General features: G+C 38.8%; 3 protein-coding genes across 5 annotated transcripts; 1 reads left to right on the plus strand and 2 right to left on the minus strand.

The window, feature by feature from the left end:
- Positions 1–800: 800 nt before the first annotated feature.
- On the minus strand, positions 801–5,536 carry LOC121257478 (mitochondrial phosphate carrier protein 1, mitochondrial). Its single transcript, XM_041158486.1, has 7 exons — positions 5,304–5,536; positions 4,998–5,251; positions 3,458–3,807; positions 3,337–3,380; positions 1,650–1,864; positions 1,437–1,561; positions 801–1,198 (listed from the first exon to the last, which is right to left on the minus strand). The coding sequence occupies exons 1-7, from the start codon at positions 5,392–5,394 to the stop codon at positions 1,144–1,146; spliced, it is 1,134 nt and encodes a 377-aa protein (XP_041014420.1). The 5' UTR covers positions 5,395–5,536; the 3' UTR covers positions 801–1,143.
- Positions 5,537–14,755: 9,219 nt separating this feature from the next.
- LOC121257479 (monosaccharide-sensing protein 2-like) lies at positions 14,756–22,583 on the plus strand. Of its 3 annotated transcripts, XM_041158489.1 has the most exons (7): positions 15,024–15,431; positions 15,498–15,560; positions 15,663–15,789; positions 15,898–16,464; positions 17,594–18,531; positions 19,546–19,733; positions 21,943–22,583. In XM_041158489.1, the coding sequence occupies exons 3-7, from the start codon at positions 15,711–15,713 to the stop codon at positions 22,385–22,387; spliced, it is 2,217 nt and encodes a 738-aa protein (XP_041014423.1). In that variant the 5' UTR covers positions 15,024–15,431; positions 15,498–15,560; positions 15,663–15,710; the 3' UTR covers positions 22,388–22,583. The 3 variants fall into 3 exon arrangements, with proteins under 3 accessions (XP_041014424.1, XP_041014423.1, XP_041014422.1); XM_041158490.1 differs by lacking the exons at positions 15,024–15,431; positions 15,498–15,560 and adding an exon at positions 14,756–14,866 and having other exon boundaries at positions 15,662–15,789; XM_041158488.1 differs by lacking the exon at positions 15,498–15,560.
- A 1,281-nt stretch (positions 22,584–23,864) lies between these two features.
- On the minus strand, positions 23,865–25,195 carry LOC121257480 (homoserine kinase). The gene has a single exon (XM_041158491.1). The coding sequence runs from the start codon at positions 25,102–25,104 to the stop codon at positions 24,010–24,012; it is 1,095 nt and encodes a 364-aa protein (XP_041014425.1). The 5' UTR covers positions 25,105–25,195; the 3' UTR covers positions 23,865–24,009.
- Positions 25,196–25,515: the final 320 nt, after the last annotated feature.

Raw genomic sequence — 25,515 nt, forward strand, 5'->3', positions numbered from 1 at the left:
AAAAAAATAGTTTATTATGAAAAAAATAATTTTTTTATATAAATTTCATATTTATCTACTTTTTTCAACGAAAATATACGACATTTTCATTCTATGACTATATTTAACATTTTTCTTTAAATCAAATAACTCTCCACCATCGTGACACTCTACCTTGCACAAGGAACTTTTTCAATGCTTCTTTCTTTGTTGCATCTGTATTTTTATAGGGCAAAGGATCGAGCACAAAGCACCTAACTTCTTGAATTTTGATACAGTTTTAGGCTTCGTTTGGAAAGTAAACCCATCTCAATTCATCATTACAATTTTTTTAAATCACAATACAAAATATAATAAACAATTTAACTTTTTCAAATCCTAAAATAATAATAATAAAAAAAATATTCTAACAATATTTTATCATCTCAATTCAACTCAACTCAATTTAGCATCCAAATTAGGATCCTAATTCACTTAATATTATTTCGAAAAATTTATTACAAAAGTTATACGGAAATAATTTTTGAATGATGACAATACTGAATGGAATATAAATAATTAAAAAAAAAAGATCCAAACCCCGAGGCGAACATATATGTATGTATACAGTATATATCTGCATACATAAAACATGGAAAAAAATAATAATGATATGAATACAACTATTTTATAATCCATTCTACATCCAGCCAACCCAATAATGCCACTTTATAAATATATAAATATATATATATATCCTCCATTTCTAAGAAAGTTGTAAAAATGATTGTGTATGGAAAAAGAAGGCATAAAAAGAGAGATGTGGAGATGAGTCACTAAAGTGGATGAAAGGAACCCAGTTATTTAAAAATGCCATTCTAAACAATTGCAGCTACAACCCACTAGATACAACGATTATGTGTGATAAAATCCAATAAGCAGGTGCTGGGGATTGCTAGTGATAACCAGCTAACTTGGATGATTTAAGTAAGCACTAGCTTGTATGATTGGGAATCACCTATACCAGTTGTTAGCTGTAGTGTAACATTCAGATTAGAAAAGGCAGGCTGTGTGTCCTGTTTCGGAAGGCTATAGAGTTCTTTGTATATCTTCTGCAACAGTGAGGAATTTCTTGCAGTCTTGAAATCCACCAGATCAAACTTTTTCGGCCCTCTTCTGATGACCTTAAGCTGATACATTAGCTTCTTCCATGTGCCTGCTAAACCCTCCACTAGCAGGCCTAAAACATTTTCACACAATCTATGGTTAGAAGAAAGAACACAATATACTGGGATCAGTAAAAGCCAGCAATCTTCAACTCTAATGAACTTTAAAGGTCTCAGATGTTTGAAGTTCCTCGTCCCGGACCCAACACATTCGGATCAGCAATCAAATTAAAATGAACCAAAAATACAGAACCAAGTTATGTTCATTTTTCTGATATAAACTCTAGGAAATAAATAAATAATTGCACTTACAGTCCACTAAGCACTTTAATGGTGTCATAGAAGAACCACTGTAAAGTCACAACAGGGCCAACGAGTGTAATCCGAACAGGAAGACTTCTAGTAAAAAGATTAACAAGCCCAATTTTCTTCACTGCCTGAAGTACAAATATAGAAAGTTATACAACAAGTCCTTTTAAGTCAACATACAAATAAACCAAAAGAAGCTTAGTTCACAGATGCGACCTGCATCACATTTTCAGCCTGTTTGTTGTAAAGAGAGGCAACAATGTTGTCAGCTGGGTTCGAGATGACAGTACCAACTGCTCCAGCTGCGTAGCCAGCTAAACATGTAACACCAAGTTGTTGGGCTCTTGAGCAATCTTCCTTTCTCCTCTGGATAATATCGTGATATATAAATTCCACGGAATGCTCAAATGTTGAGAACATTATCATGGAGACTGCAAAAGACAAAATGCACATTTAAAGGAGTTAATTGTGTGTCAGAAGTTACAACACATACACACAGGTTTATGCTTAATATATGCTTGATAAGAACAGCTAAGAGATATCGGTAACTTTTGTCAAGCCAATAAGCAAAGTCAAACATGTAGTTAAATTGCTTATGAACCGTGCTTTGTGGTTTGAGGCAGTACCACAATGGAAAGGTTTATATTATATTCTAGAGGGTTAAGCCCTAAAAACCTGGTATGTCCTCTTTCACACAACTGCAAAAACTACCTCTTCTTTCAAATTTCCACACTTAAGATTTAAGATGGATTGTCCTGGTTGGAAATTCTCATTAACAGTATAACATTACACAATATTGTAGAAGAGATTTTTTATTTTTTTTTGGATCGGTAAACAAGATTTTATTGATCAAAAGAAGTAAGAAGATAAATTAAAGAAATCAACTTCTACCAATGTCGTACATCAAAGTGGCAGTCTGTTCAGTTTCCTATGTTATTAAGTATCTATCAGCGAAGAATATTGAGTTAAAATTGTAATTGTTCCCTTGTTTAAACACCTCTAAAGATCCAACAAAATGACACTGCATGGAAGAAAACAAAATCACAATTTTTTTTAATGCCACCGAGTGTCCGAGAACAAAGTCCCGATTAATCCTGGGGGTGCATAGACCCTCGGCAAGGAGTTTCTTACAAATGCAACTTGAGTAATTCAAGGGCAAGTTCCTCCAGTCTGATGGCCCCTAGAAATTGTTTGCGCCCAAGAGGAATCGAACCTTAGATCTGCACGGAGCATACCACCAAGACCAAGGCCTTTACCACTTGAGCCAATCCCTAGGGGTTAACAAAATCACAAATTAATGGAAACAAACTTATTATTATTTTTTTTTGGCACTAGGTGTCTTGAACAAAATTTGCACTAATCCCGGAAGTGCACACGCTCTCAACAAGAAGTTTCCCACAAGTGCATCTTAGGTAATTCAATAGAAAATTCCCCAGTCCGATGACCGCAGAAATTGTTTGCACCCAAGAGTTCAAACCTTAGACTTAGAGAGAGCACACCACCAATACCAAGACTCTTATCACTCGAACCAACTTATAAATTAGACAGCAAAACACGAGTGAACCAGTTAAATTAGCATAAGCAAACACCACACTGTCCATAACAGCATTATTAACCAAGCAGTATCGTCTTTCAAAGTGGTATCTAAAGGGCAACATAAACCGGGTTCTGCGGTCACCAACTGGCTCTGGCTAAAAATGGGCTGAACCATTATTTAAATGATGAGACGACTTAGAATTCAAAAATGAACACGAGATTAGTGAATAAATCAAAGATTAATACCATTCTTCCAAACTAATGCCATTCCTTGGAGAAAAATCTACTAAATTTAAAAGTTAGATTCTAGCCAAGCAAGATCATAGAGCTATTACATTTTAAGAATGCAGTGAAGTAGAAGTATTACATGGAAGATTTCGACCCCAAAGTGGAAAGAGTCCTTTGTAAAAGCTGCAGTCAACATAAATTTATGATTATAATTACCAAAGGGCAAGAAAAAAAGATTATAAAGTGTTGGGGAAACTTACCCAGTGAGTCCTTCGGTTCTATATAATTTTGGAACCCCATCAAGCAGGCCCTTTGCAAAATTGGGCTGAGTTTGAACACGAACTTTCACAGCTTCGAAAGGACAGAGAGCCACATCAGCAAAAACTTGAGCAGATGCACTGCTGAGAAAGAATATGAAACTCCTGCTACGATCTACCAATGCATCAGAGTAAAGCTTCTTAAAGTATTCATAGAGACCAAATTTGCAGCCGCCTTGAATGCCATATCCAAATAGCTTTCCTGACCAACCTCTCCAAAGTGAAGAAGGACCTTGTTCTCTCCAAAGGGTTGAAAACCCGGAAGAAATGCCATTATATTTGATCGGATTCACCTAAAGAAAAAATTAAGAAGTTAGGCAAGCAGCCTATCAAAGAGAAGCTAAGATCACACAGTAAAAACCATAAAACACATCAAAGATTACATAAGCAGTAGAATTACTTCCTCCCAATTTATCAAGACACAGTGATGTCACCATATGCAGGAATCAGTACAATTTCAATTAACTAACATATTTAGGTTACGTTTGGATGTTGAGAGATAAGTTGAGTTGAGTTATAAATAGTAGTATTTTGTGGGTCTCATTGATATGTGTTTAACTTTTTTTAGATTGAGATGGTTTAACTTTTTAGATTGAAATGTATGAAATAAGTTGAGATAGTTAAATTTTTTATGGAAAGTTAAAAAGGTAGTGGGTCCATCAACAACCAAACACAACCTTAATCTACAGTTTGTCGCATTTGGTTTCTTGCTGGCATACCATCATCAGCTATTATGATTGTCTATAAACCCTACGGCTATGCTTTATGCAAGCCAAGTGGGGGAACTACCATAACCTTAATGAAATATCCAAAATGTAGCCCCCTTCTTTTCGCAACAACTTTTCCTTTTCTTGTTTTTCTCGGAAACTCTCGTTCAAAAAACAGACCCTATGGAAGACCGAAAGTAAAACATGCCGTTTTAAAGGGATAAGAGATTAAAAAAAAAAAAAAAAAACAAGTTGCAGGCACAACGATAATTCATTCCGACTCTTCATGACAGTGTAGCCTATGTGCAAAAAAAATGAATACTCGAACAGCCAGATCGAGATATCTCTTATCAAACTCAAGTCAAGTACACTCGTGCCAAATCATCCAACTTTCGGAAAATTGTTTGCGACCCATGAACATAATTATAAGAACCTAAGACAAAAGGAACAACAAGGAATTGACTATTGAAATAATCATAAAGAACAGAATCACATTTACACGTGCATACAAACAAACATCTCAACGACCAGAAAATATAAGTAAACAAACGTGTCGACCACATTACAAAAATGTAATAGCCACAAAATTTTGCCACGGAGAGGCCCTATATATTTCATGATCACTCATAACTAAGATCATAAAACAACCCCTGAAGTAGAAGCCTCAACTACTTTCAGCCTTCCCCACAGGAAAAAAAAAAGAAAGTAAAACACGCAATCGAGCCAAACATTGATCATTCAGAAGAAAACCCAGAATGAATGAAATAACAACTCACCTGCATATTCACTTTCAAGACATCGAGGGGCGTGATAGCAAGATGGGTAGTCCCAGCACTGAGCATTCCTCCAACAGAGCAAAGCCCGTAATACCCAGGTGAAAATTCCTCACATAGCCTCCTTTCAACTCCTCCACTCATCTCTCTCTGATTCACTCTCTCCAGCCCCCTCGCTATCATACTATTCGATTCAAAAGTCCATCTTTCTCGGAAACCCAAAAATGAGACAAGAAATATAAGAACACCCTTTAACGGACTTTTTTAATATGTGCCGAGTATCTGCGCGGATCTAAGCAGCATACCAGAGAGTCTCTGCAGCCTCCGATGCCTGGTGGGTTGTGCTGCTTTGGACGTTGGACAGGGAAAGAAAGTTATTGCTGTTGTTGTCACGCTTCATTGTGGGTTTTGAACGAGTTGGATGCCATGTCTGACTTCGCTTGCTAGCAATGCGGCCACGTTTTCAGCTGCGAATATATGGCCAAAAACACAGAGGAGACGAATTACTTTTTTTGCAAGTTAGTAGACACCCGGCCGCTTCATAGACCAGAACATAAACAACCTGAACCCGGGAAAGTGGGAAACCTAATTCACCGCTTTTAATTACTAAAATGACCTTCTTTTTTCAGAATTTTTTTGGCCATGTTGGTCCGTTGGATGAGGAATTTTGGCCAGTTGATATCATTAAGGTTTTTCTTTTTTATTTAACTCAGATCAAAACTTGGCAACTTGGTTTAAATAGAATATTTTTATATAAAGTTAAAATGATTTTTAATAAAATGAGACAATTATATTAATAGATTGTAAAATAAGTTATAAATTAATTATAAAAGAATTTTAAGTGTATCGTTATCCAAAAAATATATTCACAAACAATTTATATATTTTATAGAAAAAGAAATTAGAAATAAGAATAACAAAAGTTAGGGAATATTAGTGTCACTGGCCACCCATGGATCGAGGGTGATCTGGCCACCCTAGTCATGAGTACGTACGTACGTACGTAGCCACTCCTAGACTGGTGGTCGAAGTCGAATCAGTACAGCTTTAAAGAGTTGTTGATTTTTTTTTTTTTCCTTTCTCAATTTTAAATTTAATTGCTTTTAATTATTTTCAGGAATGATTTGGTGTATGCAATATGTTACTTTATGTAAATGAGCCGACGACGTCCTACTAATATGTATATAATGGCTTTAATAATGAGCCAAAATCCAAGTTATGACATGACATGCACCTAGTTTATAAAGACATGCCAAACAGATATACTGAGACATTTTATCTAAACGGATCTCTCCATCAAGTTCCCTATTCATGAGAAATTAACTTTGGTGTTGCATGTGTTGATGTCGTGTTTTGCACATCCTTGAGCTAGGTTTCAACAACTTAGATATTCACAACAGGCTCTGTAAAGAGAAGAACATATGCTACTTTAAGAGGGTGGCCTAGGGGCCGGGAGTCTCTGATGCCAAAGTCAATAAGTGTTCTTGAAGTGTAATAAATAAGTAAGAAAGTTTAATGGTCACAGAGGGTTTTCTCATACATGGGATTAGCTATTTATACTAGAAGTTAGGTGAGCAGATCAAGCCTGTCACTATAAGATCTGGAGTCCTCATACTGTTCATTTTATTAAAATCTTTAAATGCGGCGTGGTCCTGTGACGATTCCATTAATGTGGCGTATCGCCCAGGCGGAAGGGGCATTAAATGCGGCATGGTTCTCCAGTCTTCTCCCCTTGGTTTGCTTTTTCTCTAGTTCATTCATGCTTTCCTTGTCAGCAGATCGACAATCCTCCGTATGTCGCGCTTGTTATGTGGGTGGACACTCGATGACTGGACATTATCTGAGGAACCTTAGACCAACGAGTTCCAATGAGTCTCATCCTCTGCTGCACCGTTCCTCCCATAGGTCATGTACAGAGGATCTTCTTAATGGGCCGGATCTATGTCCTTTCGTCCTGGGCCGAACCTGGCTAGGCCTTGGGTAGGGGGGAAATCCCCCCCACAGCATGCATGGAACTTTAATCAATAGGTTAAGACTCGGACAGATTATGACCATTCCTTAACTTTGCCAAATAGTAGTACATCATGTGCTGCAAGATATGTGAGAATATAATTTTCATGTGGAGAATTGCCTACATGCAGAACTCTATACCTTATCCGTTATAAACTATTTTGGCTAAATTCATGCCAGTTTTAGTAGGCGAGCAGTTGCAAATCAATGCCCCTATATGTGAAGCTGGGGATATTATCATTTGACGTGAGTGCTAATCATGTGATATCACGTTTTGAGATAACGAAAGAATGAGGATTAAAAAGATTGATAAATAACATTTTTCTTGTGACTATAAAAGGGTTAATTATATGGTCCAAATATAGATATTCAAAATGGCCATATATATATATATATATATATATGCATTTGATATATGTTTTCTATACTTGATTTGTATAGGGGATCATGGGATTAAAATTGTGTGATGCCCCCATGAATAATATCTCAACAGTACTGAGAATGTTTTGTTGAATTTGAATGGGGGTTGTTTGGCAGTGTACATGTATATTTTTCTAAAGTTTGTGATTGAATTGGCTCTCTAGCTAGCTTCCATATTTCTTCTTTGTATAATAAAAATAAAAATAAAAAATTGGAAAGCTTGAGGAAGCTGGGCCATGCGACTGAAGTAGGATTGGTCATCTCATGAGAGGTAAATGGGACCTAGATAGGCTCGTTCATCTATCATGGGGTTGTCATGAAACATTTTAGGAAGTTAGAAATCGTGTCGAAGGCATTAGAAATTCAAACTAAGTAGCCTAAAAATTGCAAGCTAGAATATACAGGTGCAACACATGAGGGCCATGTGTGTAAGCGGCGGCAAATAGTACCACACAGGGCGGGGGAGATTAAAAAACACAAGGAAGAAAAATAGAGAAAAGGGTATATACGTGTAACTAGCGAGAGTTCGATTAATCGATAGAAAACAAATGCGAGTGTATGGCATCTGCAATGGTGGTGCATTCAAATGATCACATGCCAATTAAAGAGATGGCGACCCAAGACATGATATGAGATCAATAGTAGAGCAAGTAAAGGCCAATGGTGCGTGACCGGATAGAGTTAGTGAGAGTCCGATTAATGGAAAACAAACGGGAGAGTGTGGCACAAGAAAATACATGTGCATGCTTGCAAATTACATATATACTAAGAAGAGCACAAGAAAAAGACATGTAGGATAGTAGAGCGGAGTCATGTATGCATGCCACATGATGAAACGCATGCATGCACACAACAATAGTGCATGCAAATCACATGCCATGCCAGAGTTAGTGGAAATGAAGTTTAGCAGAGCTCTAACTTAGCAAGAGGAAAAGGCAGGATAAGCAGGAATACGCAAGGAGTAAAATATGTTGGTGAATTTCATCAAAATTAGATATCTTCTTTGTATGTTGTACAGTGTGCTATTTATACAAAATAATGGAATATTCTATACAAGAATGGTTATACTAAATTGCCCCTAATTAACCATATACATCACAGACTGCTATTAGAAAGTTTGTTACGAATTCTAGTGCATGCATTATGCTTGATTCTTCTATTTAGCTCCTTGTGCATGAGATGTCGTGGTAGCTGAGTTATCAATCGGTAATATCTTCCACAAGATGGAGAATAGATAAATTCTATTCCCATCTTGGATAGAAGAGATAAAAACTGGGAAGAAGGTAGGACCTTTGTGAAAACATCTGCAAGCTGGAGAGAAGAACGAACGTGGCAGGTGCGGAGAAAATCAGCTTGAATTTTGTCTCGGATGAGGTGGCAGTCCATCTTGACATGTTTCACATTCGTGGAATACCAGATTTGCAGCAATATGCAGAGCGGCTTGGTTGTCGCAGTATAAGTCAACTGGAAGCAAGAGAGAGATGTACAAATCCTTGAGAATGTAAGAAGGCCACTGTAACTCACAAGAAGTTGTCGCCATGGCCCTATACTTGGCCTCAGCAGAGGAGCGAGATACCACAGATTGTTTCTTCAATCACCATGATATGAGTAAAGTGCCGAGGAAGATGCAAAAGCCTATTACTAAGCGTCAAGAATTAGGGTAGGATGCCTAGTCTGAGTTTGACTAAGCACAGAGAAGTGGAGGAAAATAAGAGACCTTGGCCAGGGGCGTTCTTAATGTAGCGAAGAGCCTGCTGGGCTACGTGAAGATGGGAAGAAGAAGGTGTTGTCATAAACTGGCTTAGAGTATGTACAAAGTAGCTGATGTCAGGTTGAGTGATTGTGTGGTAGAGGAGTTGACCAACCATTCGTCGATAAGGAAGTGGTCAGAGAGAGGTTGGCTATCATCCTTGTGGAGCCTCAGATTTTGATCCATTGGCAACTTAAGGGGACAAGTACCAAGGGAACCAGCATCGGCCAAGATGTCTAAAACATATTTCCTTTGGCATATAAAGAAACCCTTGGAGGAACAAGTGACTTCGATGTCGAGGAAGTAGTGGAGGTCTCCAAGACACTTGATGCAGAAGTGGTCATTGAGGAAAGTCTGGAGGACAGCAATGGACTCTAAGTGAGAGTTGGCAACGATTATGTCATCAACGTACACGAGGAGAGTAGTAAAGGAACCATTGTCCAGGCGAGTGAATAGGTTGTAGTTAGCCTTGGACTGTTGAAAACCAAAAGCAAGTAAAGCATTAGAAAACTTCGAATGTCATTGTCTTGAGGCTTGTTTCAAGTCATAGAGACTTTTGTTCAATCGACAAACTTGAGTTGGAGAGCCTTTTAAATAGCCAAGAGGCTTGTGCATGAAAACTTCCTCCTTTAAATTCTCGTAGAGGAAAGCATTTTGAACATCAAATTGTTGTAGGAACCAGCCTTGAATAGAAGCAACAACCAACAAAGTGCGAATGGTGACCAATTTGGCCACATGTGAAAAAGTTTCATTTTAGTCGAGGCCCTCCTGATGTATGAAGCCTTTGGTGACCAACCGCGCCTTGTAGCACTCTATACTACCATCGGAGTGATGCTTAACTTTGAAGACCCACTTGCAGCCGATAATATGTTTACCAGGAGGCAACTCAACTAGAGTTCAAGTATTGTTGAGTTATAGAGTAGATATTTCAGAGGGCATAGCCTTGCACCAAATAGAATTCTTAATAGCTTCACCATAAGAGGTTGGTTCATTTGTGGAAAAAATAACAAATGCAAACGAATGGTAAGATGGGGATAGTTTATGGAAAGAAAGAGTAGAAGCAAGTAGGAATGCTTTACCTGAGGTGCAGGGCATTACTGTAGACAAGGAGGGAGAATAAGTAGATAGATCACGGGTAACCTGCAAGGGGGAAGATTGCATAGTTTGGGAAGGTGGTGGAGTAAGTGGGAAGGGACATATATAATTGTTTAGATAAGTAGGAGGGTGACGGGAACAAGTGGATCGTCGAAGTAGTGGAGGGGAGATGGGTAAAGGTTCTACTATAGGAGTTGAGGAGGCAGAGAGGTCAGATTGTGTTTCGGTGGAAGTGGGAGGACAAATATTTGAGGGGTAGGAAGGAAATTAGGGTTAGGGGAAGATGGAGATAGGACGAGAAGTAGGTTGGGAGTATGAAATGGGAAAATGGACTCATGAAAAATAACGTTTCAAGAAAGAAATATGTTGTAAGTGTCAAGGTCAAGTAATTTATAACCTTTAACGCCAAATGAGTATACGAGAAAAGCACATCTTCTACTGCGAGGATCAAATTTGTGGCAGTGTTGAGAGATTGTAGAGGCAAAATTGAGACACCCAAATACTCGGAGATGAGAGTATGAGGGAGGTTTATAAAAAATTATTTCGTATGGAGTCTTGTTTTGTAAGAGAGGAGTGGGTATTCGATTTATTAAATATGTCGTAGTGAGCACACAATCTGACCAAAATTGTAGTGGTATACTAGATTGGAATCGAAGGGCACGAGCCACCGGAAGAAAGTGCCTATGTTTGCGCTCCACCAGACCGTTCTGCTAGGGGGTCTTTACACAAGATTTTTGGTAGATGATGCCATGGTCAGAACAGAAATCAGTCATATAAAAGTCAAGTCCATTGTCATTAAGCAAAATTTTTACTTGAGTATTAAATTGATTGGTTACTAGGTGACAAAATGACTTGATACAAGTGCATGCATCATATTTCTTTTTCAAAAGCTAGAACCAGGTACAACATGATAAGTCGTCAAAATGGTAAGAAAAATACAAGAGCCGTCGTGAGCTATAATAGAATGTGGCCCCCATAGATCACAATTCACTAACTTAAAACAAGCACTAGTAGCGTAAGCGTGTTTGTTTGGTGAGAAGACAAACTAAGCAAGGCAACATTTTCTTGGTATTCATTTGTGTGATTACATGAGTGTCATGTATAAGTTGCATGCGGGAAAGTGAGGGATGACCTAATCGACAATGTCATAAATCAAAAGTACTGTCAGGGGATCGTACAAAAGCATAAATAAAATTTTGATGATGAAAATTTTGAGATAAGGTATGAACTAAAGCTTGAGGTGAGACAGTGTCTAAGAGTAAATGGTAGAGTCTGTGTGCCATGCTACCCTTCCCAATCGTTGTCTAGGGAGAAAGGTCCTGTATAAAGCACGAGTCAGAAAGAAATTTTTGACAACAATTAAGCTGTTTGGCAAGTTCGCCAACAGATAACAAATGAAAAGTAAATTTAGGTACGCGTATGACAATATGAAGGAGAATAGTTGCTGTCACTTACACTGTACTAATGTGAGTAACATGAGCTAATTCTCCATTTGGAAGTTTGACAGAATAAGAAGTCGTGGCAGTAATGTGAGTGAAGAAGGAGGAGCTACAAATTAAATGATAGGTAGCACCCATGTCAATGATTCAAGGGGAAAATGTGTTAGAAAAAGATGACAAACAATATGAAATACCAAAAGCGGAAGAAGTGTGAGGATGAGAAGATAGAACTGTCTGGAGTTGGTTGGCGGATGGAGAAGCAGTGGAATTCTTGCTATGCAACAAGGTCATAAGCTCTTGGTACTGCTCCTTGGTCAATGACATATTTGGCTCATAATGATCTTCAGAATTAGAGGACCCAAGCGAAACTACATTATCTCAAGATTTGTGGAACATGTGACCGGGAAGATAACCATGGAACTTGTAGCAACGATCGATTGTGTGGCCAGTCATCTTGTAGTGAGTACAAACGGGAGTTTCGACATTTCCAGATTTTAAACAATGAGCCAAGGTGTGGTCTGTAATCTTGCAGTGAGAACAATATGGCTTGTCCTTCTTGCCAGAAGAATTAGAAGATGTAGGAGGAAACTTCCGAGTTGCCAGAGCAACGAAATCAAGATTAGGAGTAGAGGAAGTCATCAGCCGATGGTGCTCTTATTGCTGAATGTAGGAGAACATTTTGTTGACTAGGGGTAAAGGGTCTATGAGCATGATTTGGTCACAAACATTGGTGAATGAGTCATGTAGACCCATGAGGAATTGGATCACACAGTCCCTTTGGTAGCGGTCAGAGAGGATCTTCGTTGAGTCAGAAGAACAAGCAGGTAATGGGTCATAAACAAATAATTCATCCCAAAGAGATTTGAGTTTACCATTGTAGATATTGACGGTATCGTCGTCTTGGGACAGATTGGCAAGTGTTTTTTTTTTTCAGTTCGTATATGCGAGGTCCATTTTGCGGTGAGAAGCGCTCCTGTAATTAAACCCATATTTCATGGGCATCATCAACAAAAACAACAGAAGGGCAGAGAAGGAGGCTGATGGAATTTTGGATCCATGACACAATCATGTCGTTGCATAGTTCCCAGAGGTCAAAAGGAGGGTCATTGGTCAAGGAAGGTTTGTAGAGGGTTCCATTTAGGAATCCCAGCTTGTTTTTGGCTTGAAGAGCACGTTGAATGGAATGGGACCAGGTGGAATAATTATCGGTGGTGAGGAGGTCTTGACAAGCATGATACCTGGGTTGTTTGAGGTTTCAAGTCTGTAGGGATTGGTTAGGTCACTAAGGTTGGTAAAATTGGTGGTGGAAAGATCGATGGTGGCCATTTTCATCTCTCTGATACTATGTTAGAGTTAGTAAAAATGGAGTCTATCAGAGCTCCTACTCAGCGAGAGGAAGAGGTAGGGTAAGTAGGAAGACGCAAGGAGTAAAATATGTTGGTGAATTTCATCAAAAGTATTTATCTTCTTTGTATGCTATACAGTGTGCTATTTATACAAAAGAATGAAATATTCTATACAAGAATGGTTGTACTAAATTGGTCCTAAATAACCATATACATCACAGTCTGCTATTGGAAAGCTTGTTGAGAATTCTAGTGCATGCATTCTTCTTGATTCTTCTATTTAGCTCCTTGTGCATAAGACTTCGTGGCAGCTGAATTATCAATCGGTAATATGCCAAGGAAAAACCATGCAAGTTGGAAGGGAAATATAATGGAACGAATTAAGGCTAATGGAGAGGTTGGACCATCACATGGTGGTGGTCGAAGATGGCCCAAAAGCACAGATCAAGACAACTAGAAGAAGTCAGAGAAAGGCCGGAGGATAAACTTAAAAGAAAACATAAAAGAAGAGAGAAAAGATATCGGAAGGGATAGAAAGAGGAATAGCATCTAGGAGGGTACGTACGTACTAGAGGAAAGGCTCCCCTCACCCTCATAGGCAACGCTTGATTGAGAAAAACTCACAAATTAAGGAGGTGGATCGAGCAACCATTTTTCATGAGGCTCTCGTGGAAGTCCAGTCAAAAAGGGTATCAACTTTGGAACTTTAACTCTAGTCTCTAGATGTGATTTAATAACTAATACTGATTGATGATGAACACCATGAGCATCATGAATCACCACCCACACCACACCACACCACACCCTTTTTCTTCTGTCTCTTTCTTTGTTGTCTTTTCGTGTCCTACTTGGTTGCATTTGCATATCCTTTTTACCTTTGTTTTTTTCACTCGTTGAGTTTTCGTGGCATTCAAAATTAGGGTACGAGATGCGAAAGAGAAAGAGGACGACTCTCTTTTGCAGTCCTTTAGGACGAACAATGGTTGTTTACTCGTTCTTGTCTTCACCTTACTATCAGGTACTAGAATTTTTCTACTTTCTATTAATGTCCGCACAAAACAAATTAATCAGTTTTAACAATGCAATTTTATTATTATTATTATTATTATTTCTTTACAATTTAATCTGGGAAACAGTCATACGGGTCAAAATGCCTTCACCTATTCCCTTCCATATCCTCCTCCTATTTTTTTATTTTTAAATTTTATTTTAGATTACATTTGAATAGTGAGATGATTTCAAATATTCAAATAATAGTAAAAAAAATAATGATATAATATTAAATAATAATGAATAATGGTAAAAAGTAAGTATAAAGTAATAATAAAATAATAAATAGTAATAAAATATTCTAAGTATTAGGTTTGAATAGTGAGATTGAAAATTTTTTTATTTTTGATAAAAGTTTAAAATATTATTTTTTAATATTATTATTGTTTTTAAAATTTAAAAAAATTGAATTGAGATTTGAAAATTTTAAATTATTTATTATATTTTATGTTAAAATTTAAAAAAATTATAATGATAAGATGAAATAAAATAAAAAATTTATATCTTATCCTACTGTTCAAACTAGTGGAAATTTTAATCATTCAACATGACCTCAGAAATTTAAAAAAATTACAAAATTATTTGGTTATGATTCTTCTCCTTTAATTTTTATTTTAATCATAAGAATTCTATAGAGAGAGAGAGAAAAACTGATAGATTAAACTAGCGGGCTGACTTGGTACCTAAAGGTGCAGCAGTCGATTCCTCGTTGGGAGGTTGTCGGGACTACCGTACTATGCTCTTTGTTCGCAACTCGCAAGTGTATATTCAATTCCCTTTTTCTTTTCTTTTTTTCTTTTACCGGTTGCACAGTTCACACTTCACAGAGATTGCATCATTGCGCTGCTGGTGCTGGGTTTCTATAATATTTCTCGTCAGGTTGGTACTAAATATACATCCACGGAACAATCATTTCCCATTACGACAAAAGTTTTGATGTGAGGTGTGCATGCCAAATTCACGCAAAACCCTGCTCATGCAATAGATTGAAAACGCGGAAAAATCTGTCCTTTTTGGCGAATGAATGAAACACATCTAAATGTATAACTGAAAATCCCAGGAGGCAGGAGAGAGCTTACGTGCAGGGCAGGGAGAGATCCATAAAAAGGGCAGGTGTCCCTGTCGTTATTCACCTGGCCTTTTTTTCTCTTTACTTTCCTCTCCGGCGAATTGGATCACACAACCTTTTCTTTTCGTTTTTTGCTATTTACATTTCCTTGTCTCGGTATTAAAAAGTCACTTTGCCCGTTGTCCTTTTCTGCATCCCACGACTCCCGAAGGTGTATATGACCGGCACTTTGTTCTCGTAGTGGATTTGGACGATTGGGTATGATCTATCTGCATCTCGCGTCTCTCTCTCTCTCTCACACACACACTCGGCTTTGTTTATTAGGTGTTAATGACTCGGTGATCCAATGGTCTAATACCAATAACCAGGATACCCTGATCCATACAGGTCTAGAGACTCTTGACACTCAAGGGATCGGTTTGTTTGAACTGGGTTAGTGTGCAAAAGGTTTTATTTTTTTCATCAGCGATCTGGGTTTCTCTCTTTCAGGTTGGTTTATAAGCGAGTGGGAGGATTGCTTTCAAATTTCTGGAAAATATGAGTGGAGCTGTGCTTGTGGCTGTTGCTGCTGCGTTTGGTAACTTATTGCAAGGATGGGATAATGCGACAATCGCAGGTAATTTAAAGTTTCAGGCGCGTTTTGAAGGCGCGAAATGCTTTTTGTAGTTCATATATCAGTAGAAGTCGATTCTTCAGATTGAGAATTCTGCTGTTTTGGCTTCAGGGGCTGTTTTATACATAAAGAGGGAATTCAAATTAGAGAGTGAACCCACTGTTGAAGGGCTAATTGTGGCGATGTCACTTATTGGAGCCACTTTGATTACAACATGCTCTGGAGCCCTAGCAGACTGGCTGGGACGCCGTCCTCTTCTGATAACCTCATCTGTCCTTTATTTTGTTAGTGGTCTTGTAATGTTTTGGTCTCCCAATGTTTATGTCCTATTATTTGCTAGGCTTTTAGATGGATTTGGAATTGGTCTGTCTGTTACTATAGTTCCGGTTTATATATCTGAGACAGCGCCACCGGAAATAAGGGGATCGCTGAATACCCTTCCCCAGTTCGCTGGTTCCGGGGGAATGTTTATGTCGTATTGCATGGTGTTTGGGATGTCGCTGATGAAATCACCGAGCTGGAGGTTGATGCTGGGGATTCTTTCCGTTCCTTCCATTGTTTATATTGTATTGACCGTATTATTCTTGCCCGAGTCTCCACGTTGGCTTGTTAGTAAAGGGCGGATGCTAGAGGCCAAGCAGGTTTTGCAGAGGCTGAGTGGCAGAGAAGATGTCTCTGGTTAGTAGTTCTTGTGCCACATTCCATTGAAATTTTTGGTTGTTGTCCCGAATTACAAACTGATTTTTTTTTTTTTTTTTTTTTAATGTGGAACTTCGATGTTCCAGTGGACTTTATATTGATACATGCTAGGGTATCACGCTTTTTCATTTTGCATCCGGAAAGAATCTGAATAGTCACTTCAGTGCAGCCTGTTCTGCATGTTTCTGACGGCGGAATGAGATAAATAGTGAGAATAGAAGATCCACTAATTTCAAATCAAAAACCATATTCTTCTGTCTTATGATCTCTGACCATTCAGAGTTCTTTTGTTCTTTTCTGGGTGGTTATTTTCAAACGTACTGTTGCTCACAGATATTAGGTATATTAAAGGTTCCGAGACTCTTGGACTCAAGGTCCTCCTTCCCTTTACAGCATCTATTAGTGTCTGCTACTGCCTATAGTGTGTCTCTGAGTGTTCCTGAAGATGTGTGCATTATAATATTCTTGCCAGAATTTATAATGAGATGGTTGCAACCATATTCATTTGAAAGTGCGGAAAAAATCCCAAACAACCATCTACATTGTACTTATAAGAATTTGAGCAATGGACTCGAGAACATAATTGGGTTTTTAATAATTGTCATCTCTTTCCTTCCACATTCTGATTTCTGTTTTTTAACAAGAACAACGCCTAAGCTTGCTTAGTTTAGAGATTTAAGGGATTCATGAAATGACTAGCCATGAAATTCAATTACAATCGACCAATGGAGTAAAGTAAAAATAGATTTCTAAGCTTATCCATTGACCGCACTTGATCTAACTTGTTTTGTTCTTCTCCCTCCAAGTACACCACCATAAACATATTGGAACCATCTTCCAAATTGAGGCAATCTAAGAGTTACCCTAATTGGCTTTCCAAGAAGCTAGGAGGTCCACTATCCATCTTGGCATCACCCAAGCTAATCTCACCTGAGCAAAAACTTCATTCCACAATGTTCTGGCAATCTCATAATGAAGAAGTAGATTGTCAACCGACTCTCCACTCTTTTTGCACATACAATGTCCTGTCTGTTTCTTAACTTTGCTCCTTTGTTTACAAATTCTGATAATGCGTTTTGATGAGTAATGATGAATCATAAATGCACAGGTGATATGGCTTTACTGGTTGAGGGTCTTGGAGTTGGAGGTGAAACATCTTTAGAGGAATACATAATTGGCCCAGACAATGAGCTCACAGATAACCAGGATCCATCTGGTGAAGATCAAATTAAATTATATGCCCCTGAAGATGGTCTCTCCTGGATTGCCAGACCTGTCACTGGGCAGAGTACTCTTGAGCTTGTATCCCGGCATGGAAGCATGGCAAGTCGGAGTGGGCTAGTAGATCCTCTTGTCACCCTCTTTGGCAGTGTCCATGAGAAGCTCCCTGAAACTGGAAGCATGCGAAGCATGCTTTTTCCAAACTTTGGCAGTATGTTCAGTGTGGGAGGAAATCAACATAGACAAGAAGAGTGGGATGAGGAAAGTCTTGCCAGAGAGGGTGAGGAGTATGCATCTGATGCTGATGCCAATGATTCCGACGATAATTTGCAGAGTCCATTGATCTCCCGTCAGACAACGAGCCTGGACAAGGACTTGGGCCCACCCCCCCATGGCAGCCTGTCAAGCATGAGGCATGGCAGTCTCGTGCAAGGAAACACTGGGGAACCAGTCGGTAGCATGGGAATTGGTGGCGGCTGGCAGCTGGCATGGAAATGGTCTGAGAGAGAAGGGAAAGATGGCAAGAAGGAAGGAGGTTTTAAAAGAATTTATTTGCACCAAGAGGGTGTAACTGGATCTCAGCGTGGGTCTCTAGTTTCTATTCCTGGTGGTGAAGCACCAACAGACGGTGAGTTTATCCATGCTGCTGCTTTAGTGAGTCAACCTGCTCTTTATTCCACTGAGCTTATGCATCAGCAGCCAATTGGACCAGCTATGGTTCATCCATCAGAAACTGCTGCAAAAGGACCAAGTTGGAGTGATCTCTTTGAACCAGGAGTGAAACACGCACTGGTTGTTGGCGTGGGAATTCAACTACTTCAGCAGGTGTATATAGTCTCTACAGCGAACATCTATTCATAAATTTCCTCTATATAAACTCTAAACAGAATCTTTCTTTATTTCTTTATTTTTTTTGACTGATAAACAATGTCTTTCAGTTGGTCTTTTGGTAAATGTGCTTGCAGTACGGTGGAGCATCTCCTGCTATCCTCTCCTTGCAGATTTTTATTTTTCTGTTTTCCTGTTATAAGCTGTTTCTATTTTTACCACTAAGTAACAATGACCTCAGTTTATTTCATTCCTCCAAGCTGTGAAAAGAATAATAAGTTGATGAAGTTTAATTACGTGTGGATTCACTGAATTGCATGCTTGGATAAGATATCCTGCATGTGAATTAGGAACCATTACCCATCAAAACTCATCATTTTGATGGATTTAAAATCCTTTTTGTCAAGCTGTTACCAATCCGAATACAGGAAGAATATTGCAAAGGTTTACATGCTAGTAGGAATAAGCTGGAGTTTATCTTGAGGATGATCCAAGGTTGTGTAGGAATGATTCAGGGAAGGGTGAATTGTCTTTTAAATCCAACTATTCGAGTTCTATGTACCATTTGTTCATAATCATTATATTGAAGCCTCTTCTCTTTTTGATTAGTTAGAAAATTCTAAGCAATTGTTTTTCTTTTTTCTTTGTGATAAATTAGGATTTTGCAATTTATTAATAGATTACCCATCCAAGGGGGATTATTTACCTTTTACACTACCAAATTATTCAGATCTTATAGGATGCTACATATTGAAACCTATTAATTGTCTCAATGCACGTTGTAACTTTGTGTAGTTTAGGGTGCACATTTCAGAAGGAATGGTAGTTTAGGAGTGCGATAGGTAATTATCCTAAACCAAAATTTCCTTTTTTTTTCTAATATCGAGTATCCAGGATTCTGTAGGAGTTTGTGATTGACTAACTTGTCAGTGGGGAAAAATCTTGCCTAAATGCTACTTTCAGTTTCATGTTTTCACTACTTGCTGCTTATATTACTTGTTATATATGCAGTTCTCAGGAATAAATGGGGTTCTCTACTACACACCTCAAATTCTTGAGCAGGCAGGCGTTGGAGTTCTTCTTTCCAACGTAGGCATTAGTTCAGCTTCTGCATCTCTGCTTATTAGTGGACTGACCACTTTGTTGATGCTTCCTTGTATAGCTGTTGCCATGAGGCTCATGGATGTATCGGGCAGGAGGTAATTTTCTTCTTCTTCCTCTATATATATTTTTTAAAATCCATAATCATTATCTTCATTGAATGGTCAAAATGTCTATTGCCATAATGATTAGAAATTTAATGTTTAGAAATTATTTTTAAGGCAGGTATATACATAATGATTTATTCTTTGTACTACTATGCTGCATAATTGCAACTCATTTGTGATGCACAAGAAATGTTCCTTAGTTGGTACCCATATTAAGATGTGAAAAGGTTAATGCAGTGGATACACATTTGTTTTGGATTAGATGGCTCACATTTCCCATATACATGCGAATTAGATTTTTATGATAGTAATGCATGGACATACACTTGGAGAACAGATCAATATTCATGACTAATCAGTTTAATTAAGTCGGTCCTACTTAGAAAAAAGAAAAGAAAAAGTTTGATTAAGTTGCTCCTGCTTGAACTGCCACACCCCTAGTTAAGTAAATTGGGGTTTACGTAGCGAGATTCTATGTGTGGTCTACTCTGGTGTGGAAAGTCAAAAGAAGGGTATCCATTTCAAATGAATCAAGATATGCTCATAACTACTAAGCTTCCCTCTTTATCTAACTGCTAATGAAATAGTAGCTGGGCTGCTGGGCACACATCATGAACTTATAGCAGGATTGTCCCAGTTTGGGTTGAGTTAAGGGTGGTCATTTGTCAAAATGTCTGTCCAGTTACTGTCCCTATTGTGGGATAGATAATATATCAAATTCGTAAGAATTTCTTGCATTTCAGCTACAATGTGGACAAAATGTGAACCAAATTGTAACGTGCTTCAGTTTTGACCATTGTGCAGTACGGTTATGTTTATGGTTTAATATTCTGTCTATCATTTTTTATGTATATTAAAATTCCTAAACGATGGTGAGAGGCTGTTTGAAAAGGCTTGAAACCTGACCATTGGAGTTCAGCTCTATCATGGAAATGTGAACTATTTTTCTGTAACTGGAGCATGCAGATGTGTAGACATGTCTTAAATAACTGCTCATTTTTCCATACAACTTCACTTTGGTTTAAGTTATCAGGCCAGAAAGGTAAAGAAACATAAGAAAGTCTTTGTTTTGAAGTGCTCGCATGGTCCATATAGATCAGTATAGCCTGGAGAGCAATTTAATTATAGTCTTGAAGTGCTCGCATGGTCCATATAGATCAGTATAGCCTGGAGAGCAATTTAATTATAGTCTTTTCTAATGACTAGCTAAGGAGACTTTGGACTTTGAGAGAGCAATAATCGCTTTTATTTTTTCCTCTGATTTCCAGTTGAACTTTGTTTAGACTCTTGAAATGTCATTAAAATAAAAAATAGCTGGAATCTTACACAGAATTAAGTTTCCATTTTCTGTGTCATTGTTTTTCTCTAGGAAGAAAATCTTAGTGTATACTGGAATTGGCGACCTTTTTTTTTAAATAGTTTTTTTCTATAACATTTTGCTTGGATCAAAGAAGTTTTAACTGTTGTACATGATTAGGGGTAACATTTGAGGTCCGTTGTCCCTGACATTCCTATTGTTGTAAGGATGCCTGCAATAATATATCCATGAATATTGACATAAAATCAACATATCAAAGTCTGCTAATTTGATTTTTTTAAGGAGGACGATATCCCATAGTTTTATTAATCACCCTCACTTGTGTTAAAGGAAATGTAAAAGCCTACTTTATCCTGTATATATCTGTACTTTCTATTAAAGACAAACAAAACACATTTACTGCGCATTTTTGGTATTCCGAATTTATCCAGTCTCAGTATTCCTTTAACCTCTTTTGGTATAGATCAAAGATCATAAAAGCTTGTCGCAATTCCATGTGCTCCTTGTTTAGCCATCCAGTCCTCAACTTTACTCACCCACAGTTAAGCTAATGGAAGATGATAAACGTTGAATCTGATACCAAAACTCCTTGACCTTCCAGTTTAACTCGCCACTCCTAGACCTCCAATTCACAATTAGTTGACTCTGTTTCTACCTCTACCTTGTGTTATGTAATCTTTTCACAAAGTAAAAGTCCCAAGTAAAATTCGAACTTCAGCCATGTTAGTGTCATAGCCTAGGAGGCAGAAAATGCGGCCAGAAGGTTCCCTTGTGCTAATATGTGTTTGCTATGGAGTTTGCTATATGTTTTTCTTCAACTGCTTTTTTTTCGTTTCAATTTTCGTTCATCTTGCTTTTTGTTTGTTGGTTAACCCGTTGCAGGAGTTTGCTGCTCAGCACAATCCCTATCTTGATATTATCTCTCCTAGTCCTAGTCGTTGGAAGTGTCGTGGATATGGGCAGTGTCGTGAATGCATCAATCTCAACTGTTAGTGTTGTGCTTTACTTCTGTTTCTTTGTCATGGGGTTTGGGCCAATCCCCAACATACTCTGTGCAGAGATCTTCCCCACCCGAGTTCGTGGCCTCTGCATTGCCATATGTGCACTCACATTTTGGATAGGTGACATCATTGTCACCTACACACTCCCGGTGATGCTCAAATCCGTTGGTCTTGCCGGTGTTTTTGGCATGTATGCAGTTGTTTGCCTCATATCATGGGTGTTTGTTTTCATGAAAGTCCCAGAGACCAAGGGCATGCCCCTTGAAGTGATTTCCGAATTCTTCTCTCTGGGTTCAAAGCAGGCTGCAGTTAACAAGAACAACTGATGTGGTCACTGATGGATCGAAAATTTTGATTTTGATTGATCTTTCTCGTTTGAACTGGGTTCTTATTTCATCTACTTCTTGCTTCATCTATTTCTGTACAGAATAAAGATCATTTTTTTTTATTCATTTGTTGGTGTGTACTTAATATGAACGACTTCAGAGTTTTTGTCTGTGTTCAAAATTGAGATTGCTGAAATTCCTTCTTGTAGTGCTCTCTGGCCGATCTTTGGGGTATGTCGCAAATACATAGCTTGCTAATCCCAGAACCCATCTCGTGTAATGTACATTGTACAGTGCAAGTTGCAATTGTTTCGGATGACCTTTTTAGATGTTCAAAGTGATGAGTATTAAAAAGCATGAGATTTACAATCAACGATTACAGTTTGAAATGTTCCCAAAAAATAAAACAAAGATGCAGAAATGCCGAGAATCTTCTTCCCGTTGAAGCCTTTGCGCGCTGAAAGGGGCTGCGGTGTAAAACGGCTAGGCTGGTTCAGCAGCTGTGTAAACAGCGACTCTACGATGGCCATAGGCCCACGCTGGGACTTATGGGAATAAAGGAAACCACAGCGGACGTAAGATTCAGAAGGCCGAGGAAGAATCAACAATTCTATCTGCACTTTTTCGTACTTTATTAATATGATTTGCAGCGTCAATTTTTTTAATTATTTTAGAACTGTTCTCCCTTTTGTTGTGATAGACACGCATCATCCATCTTCGAGCCTTTCAATACAACACATGCCACCTCATTAGATTCCTGGGGTCTACTATCAAGTCTTTCAATGCAACACACCACCTCGTTAGATCCTTGGGCCTACTACCAACTCCTCTCCACAGATACAGATTTGCTTGTTTCTTAGGCATCAACGAAGTTCAATTCGATCACTCATTCATATCTACAGATCTTACCATCTTTTTTACATCGAAAACTAGAATCTAGATACCCCATCACAATAAACAAATCACAATATCCATAGGCAGATATGGATAGTTGAGAAAAATAGGGAATTAAACATTCATCAGTCTATATTTTTTAATTTTGTTTATCGATTTTTCCTGTAGTCATTACTGAGATATTTGTTAAGACACTATACACAAGAATGAGAAAACGCTGCCTCCCTTGTGAAAGTCTTTTCTAAGTAGACTCCCAAAGGCATGAGTTCATACACATCACCAAGTTCCTCATGTGCTGCTCTGCAACACTTTTGTCAAACGCAGACCATGAAAAGAATAGCAGTCCATTCTCAGCATTATGACATGCTGCAATAGTTGTTTGTGAAAGAGCACCAACCCTGACAACCTGCAACATTCTTCCCCTCTTATGTTGTGGGTTTATAAGATTAAGCTCCCAATCGATTTCACATGCAGGAGCATTCATCATGATCATGGCGTCAAAGAACACTTGTTAGAACTTGTGGGTGATTTTAATCAAATATTATCGAAACAGCAGCACAAACTCCGCACAACAATATATCACTGTTTCAATAGTCAGTCATTGGCCATCATATACTCCAATTTGCTGCTTGCAACACAAAATCAAACACCAAAACCAAAACCAAAACCAAAACCAAAATCAAGTCACCAAAAAGCAGAAACATTATCCTATAAAAAAATTGCAGTGATCATGAAACAAGCCTGGCACCAACCCTGTCAAGCCTCTTCACTGCCTTCACCGCCTTCAAATTCCCCTCTTTCCAGAACGCCTCCACCATGCTCTCCCCAATCTCCTCCCCCTTCTCCTCACTATTTATCACCGCCACCGCCGTCGGCCCCGCCCCACTAATCGTACAGCCAAAAGCCCCGGCCTCAATGGCCGCCTTCTTCACGGCTTCCATTCCGGGAATCAAAGGCGCCCTCCTCGGCTCCACGATCTTATCCGCTGACAAGGCCTTCCCCAATCCCACCAGGTCCCCCTGCAAGATAGATGCAACCAGCGCCCCGGCCTGGCTACAGTTCCAAACGTGGTGCGCCATCCCGATCTCAACAGGCAAAGCCGCCCGCATTTTCTTGGTGGGTGCCTCGAATTCCGGGCTCACGAGCACAAAGAAGAGATCCTTCTCGGCAGGAAAGCTGAGTCTCATCAACTCCAGAGGCTCATAGTTGCGGATCAGAACGAAGCCACCCATGATCGCCGGGGCCACGTTATCGGCGTGGTAACCTGAGACTCTCTCTTCCGACTTCAACCCGGCAAGGACGAGCTCCTCAGGCCCCAGTTTCCCACCGAAGATCTCGTTGACGGCCACGGCGGCGGCGGCAGCACTGGCGGCGCTGGAGCCGAGACCGCTCCCCAAGGGGAGCCCTTTCTCGAGGGAGAGCGATAGGCCGACCGATCGGATGCCGAGCATCTTCATGACCTCGATGGCAGCGATGCCAGCGCAATTCCAGTTGGGGTTCTTGCTGAGCCTGGAGGAGGAGTCGCCAGAGACGTGTGAAATGGATATCTGTCCTGGGTGGACGTTGGGGTCGACGGAGAGTGACACGAAGTCACCGAGGCCGTCCACGGCACAACCGAGAAAGTCGAATCCGGGGCCGAGGTTGGCCACGGTAGCCGGTGCGAAGGCCTTGACGGAGGCCAATAATGGTTCAGGTTCGCGTATTTGGGTTGTGAAGGGAAGAGAGAGGTTGCAGCGCAAAGACGGGGGTTTGGGAGTGGAGGAGAAAGTAGTTGAGGTTCGAACGCTTATGGTATTCAACGGAGGCTGGTAGCAAATGGCCATTGTGCATGAGACTAAGAGAGCGGAGCAGAGAAGAGAAGACAAGCATGCCAGAGTCAAATGCCATTAATAGTTAAATTAAAATATCTTTAATTCCAAATCCAAACAATATTTAATTCCAAAATAAGATATACAAACCTCTTGTTGTTCACATTTATAAATAAAAAATAATTTTCCAAAACATAATAAATAAATAAAAATTAATTGACCCACCAAAATCTTGCACATACTAGAAATATGGAGGAAATTTTAGACAGTATAAAAATTAATCCACTGGCAATAACATGTGCTATTTTTTTCTTTTTCTTTTTCCTATTAAAAAAAAAATTTATATTAACATAAAAAATATATATATTTACAGTTGTAGAGTGTACTAATTTTACGGACTTTTTTTAAAAAAATAAATAAATTTAA

Source organism: Juglans microcarpa x Juglans regia, chromosome 3S, assembly GCF_004785595.1.
Source record: "Juglans microcarpa x Juglans regia isolate MS1-56 chromosome 3S, Jm3101_v1.0, whole genome shotgun sequence".
NCBI classification, from domain to species: Eukaryota; Viridiplantae; Streptophyta; class Magnoliopsida; order Fagales; family Juglandaceae; genus Juglans; species Juglans microcarpa x Juglans regia.

Coding starts and splice junctions, on each gene's coding strand:
- LOC121257478 (XM_041158486.1), bottom strand. CDS start 5,394: ATGAAGCGTGACAACAACAGCAATAACTTTCTTTCCCTGTCCAACGTC. Junction 3,381..3,457: donor AGAACCGAAGGACTCACTGG/GTAAGTTTCCCC, acceptor TGTTGACTGCAG/CTTTTACAAAGGACTCTTTC. Junction 1,562..1,649: donor AGGCTGAAAATGTGATGCAG/GTCGCATCTGTG, acceptor TTTGTACTTCAG/GCAGTGAAGAAAATTGGGCT.
- LOC121257480 (XM_041158491.1), bottom strand. CDS start 25,104: ATGGCCATTTGCTACCAGCCTCCGTTGAATACCATAAGCGTTCGAACC.
- LOC121257479 (XM_041158490.1), top strand. CDS start 15,711: ATGAGTGGAGCTGTGCTTGTGGCTGTTGCTGCTGCGTTTGGTAACTTA. Junction 18,532..19,545: donor GAATTCAACTACTTCAGCAG/GTGTATATAGTC, acceptor TTATATATGCAG/TTCTCAGGAATAAATGGGGT. Junction 19,734..21,942: donor ATGGATGTATCGGGCAGGAG/GTAATTTTCTTC, acceptor AACCCGTTGCAG/GAGTTTGCTGCTCAGCACAA.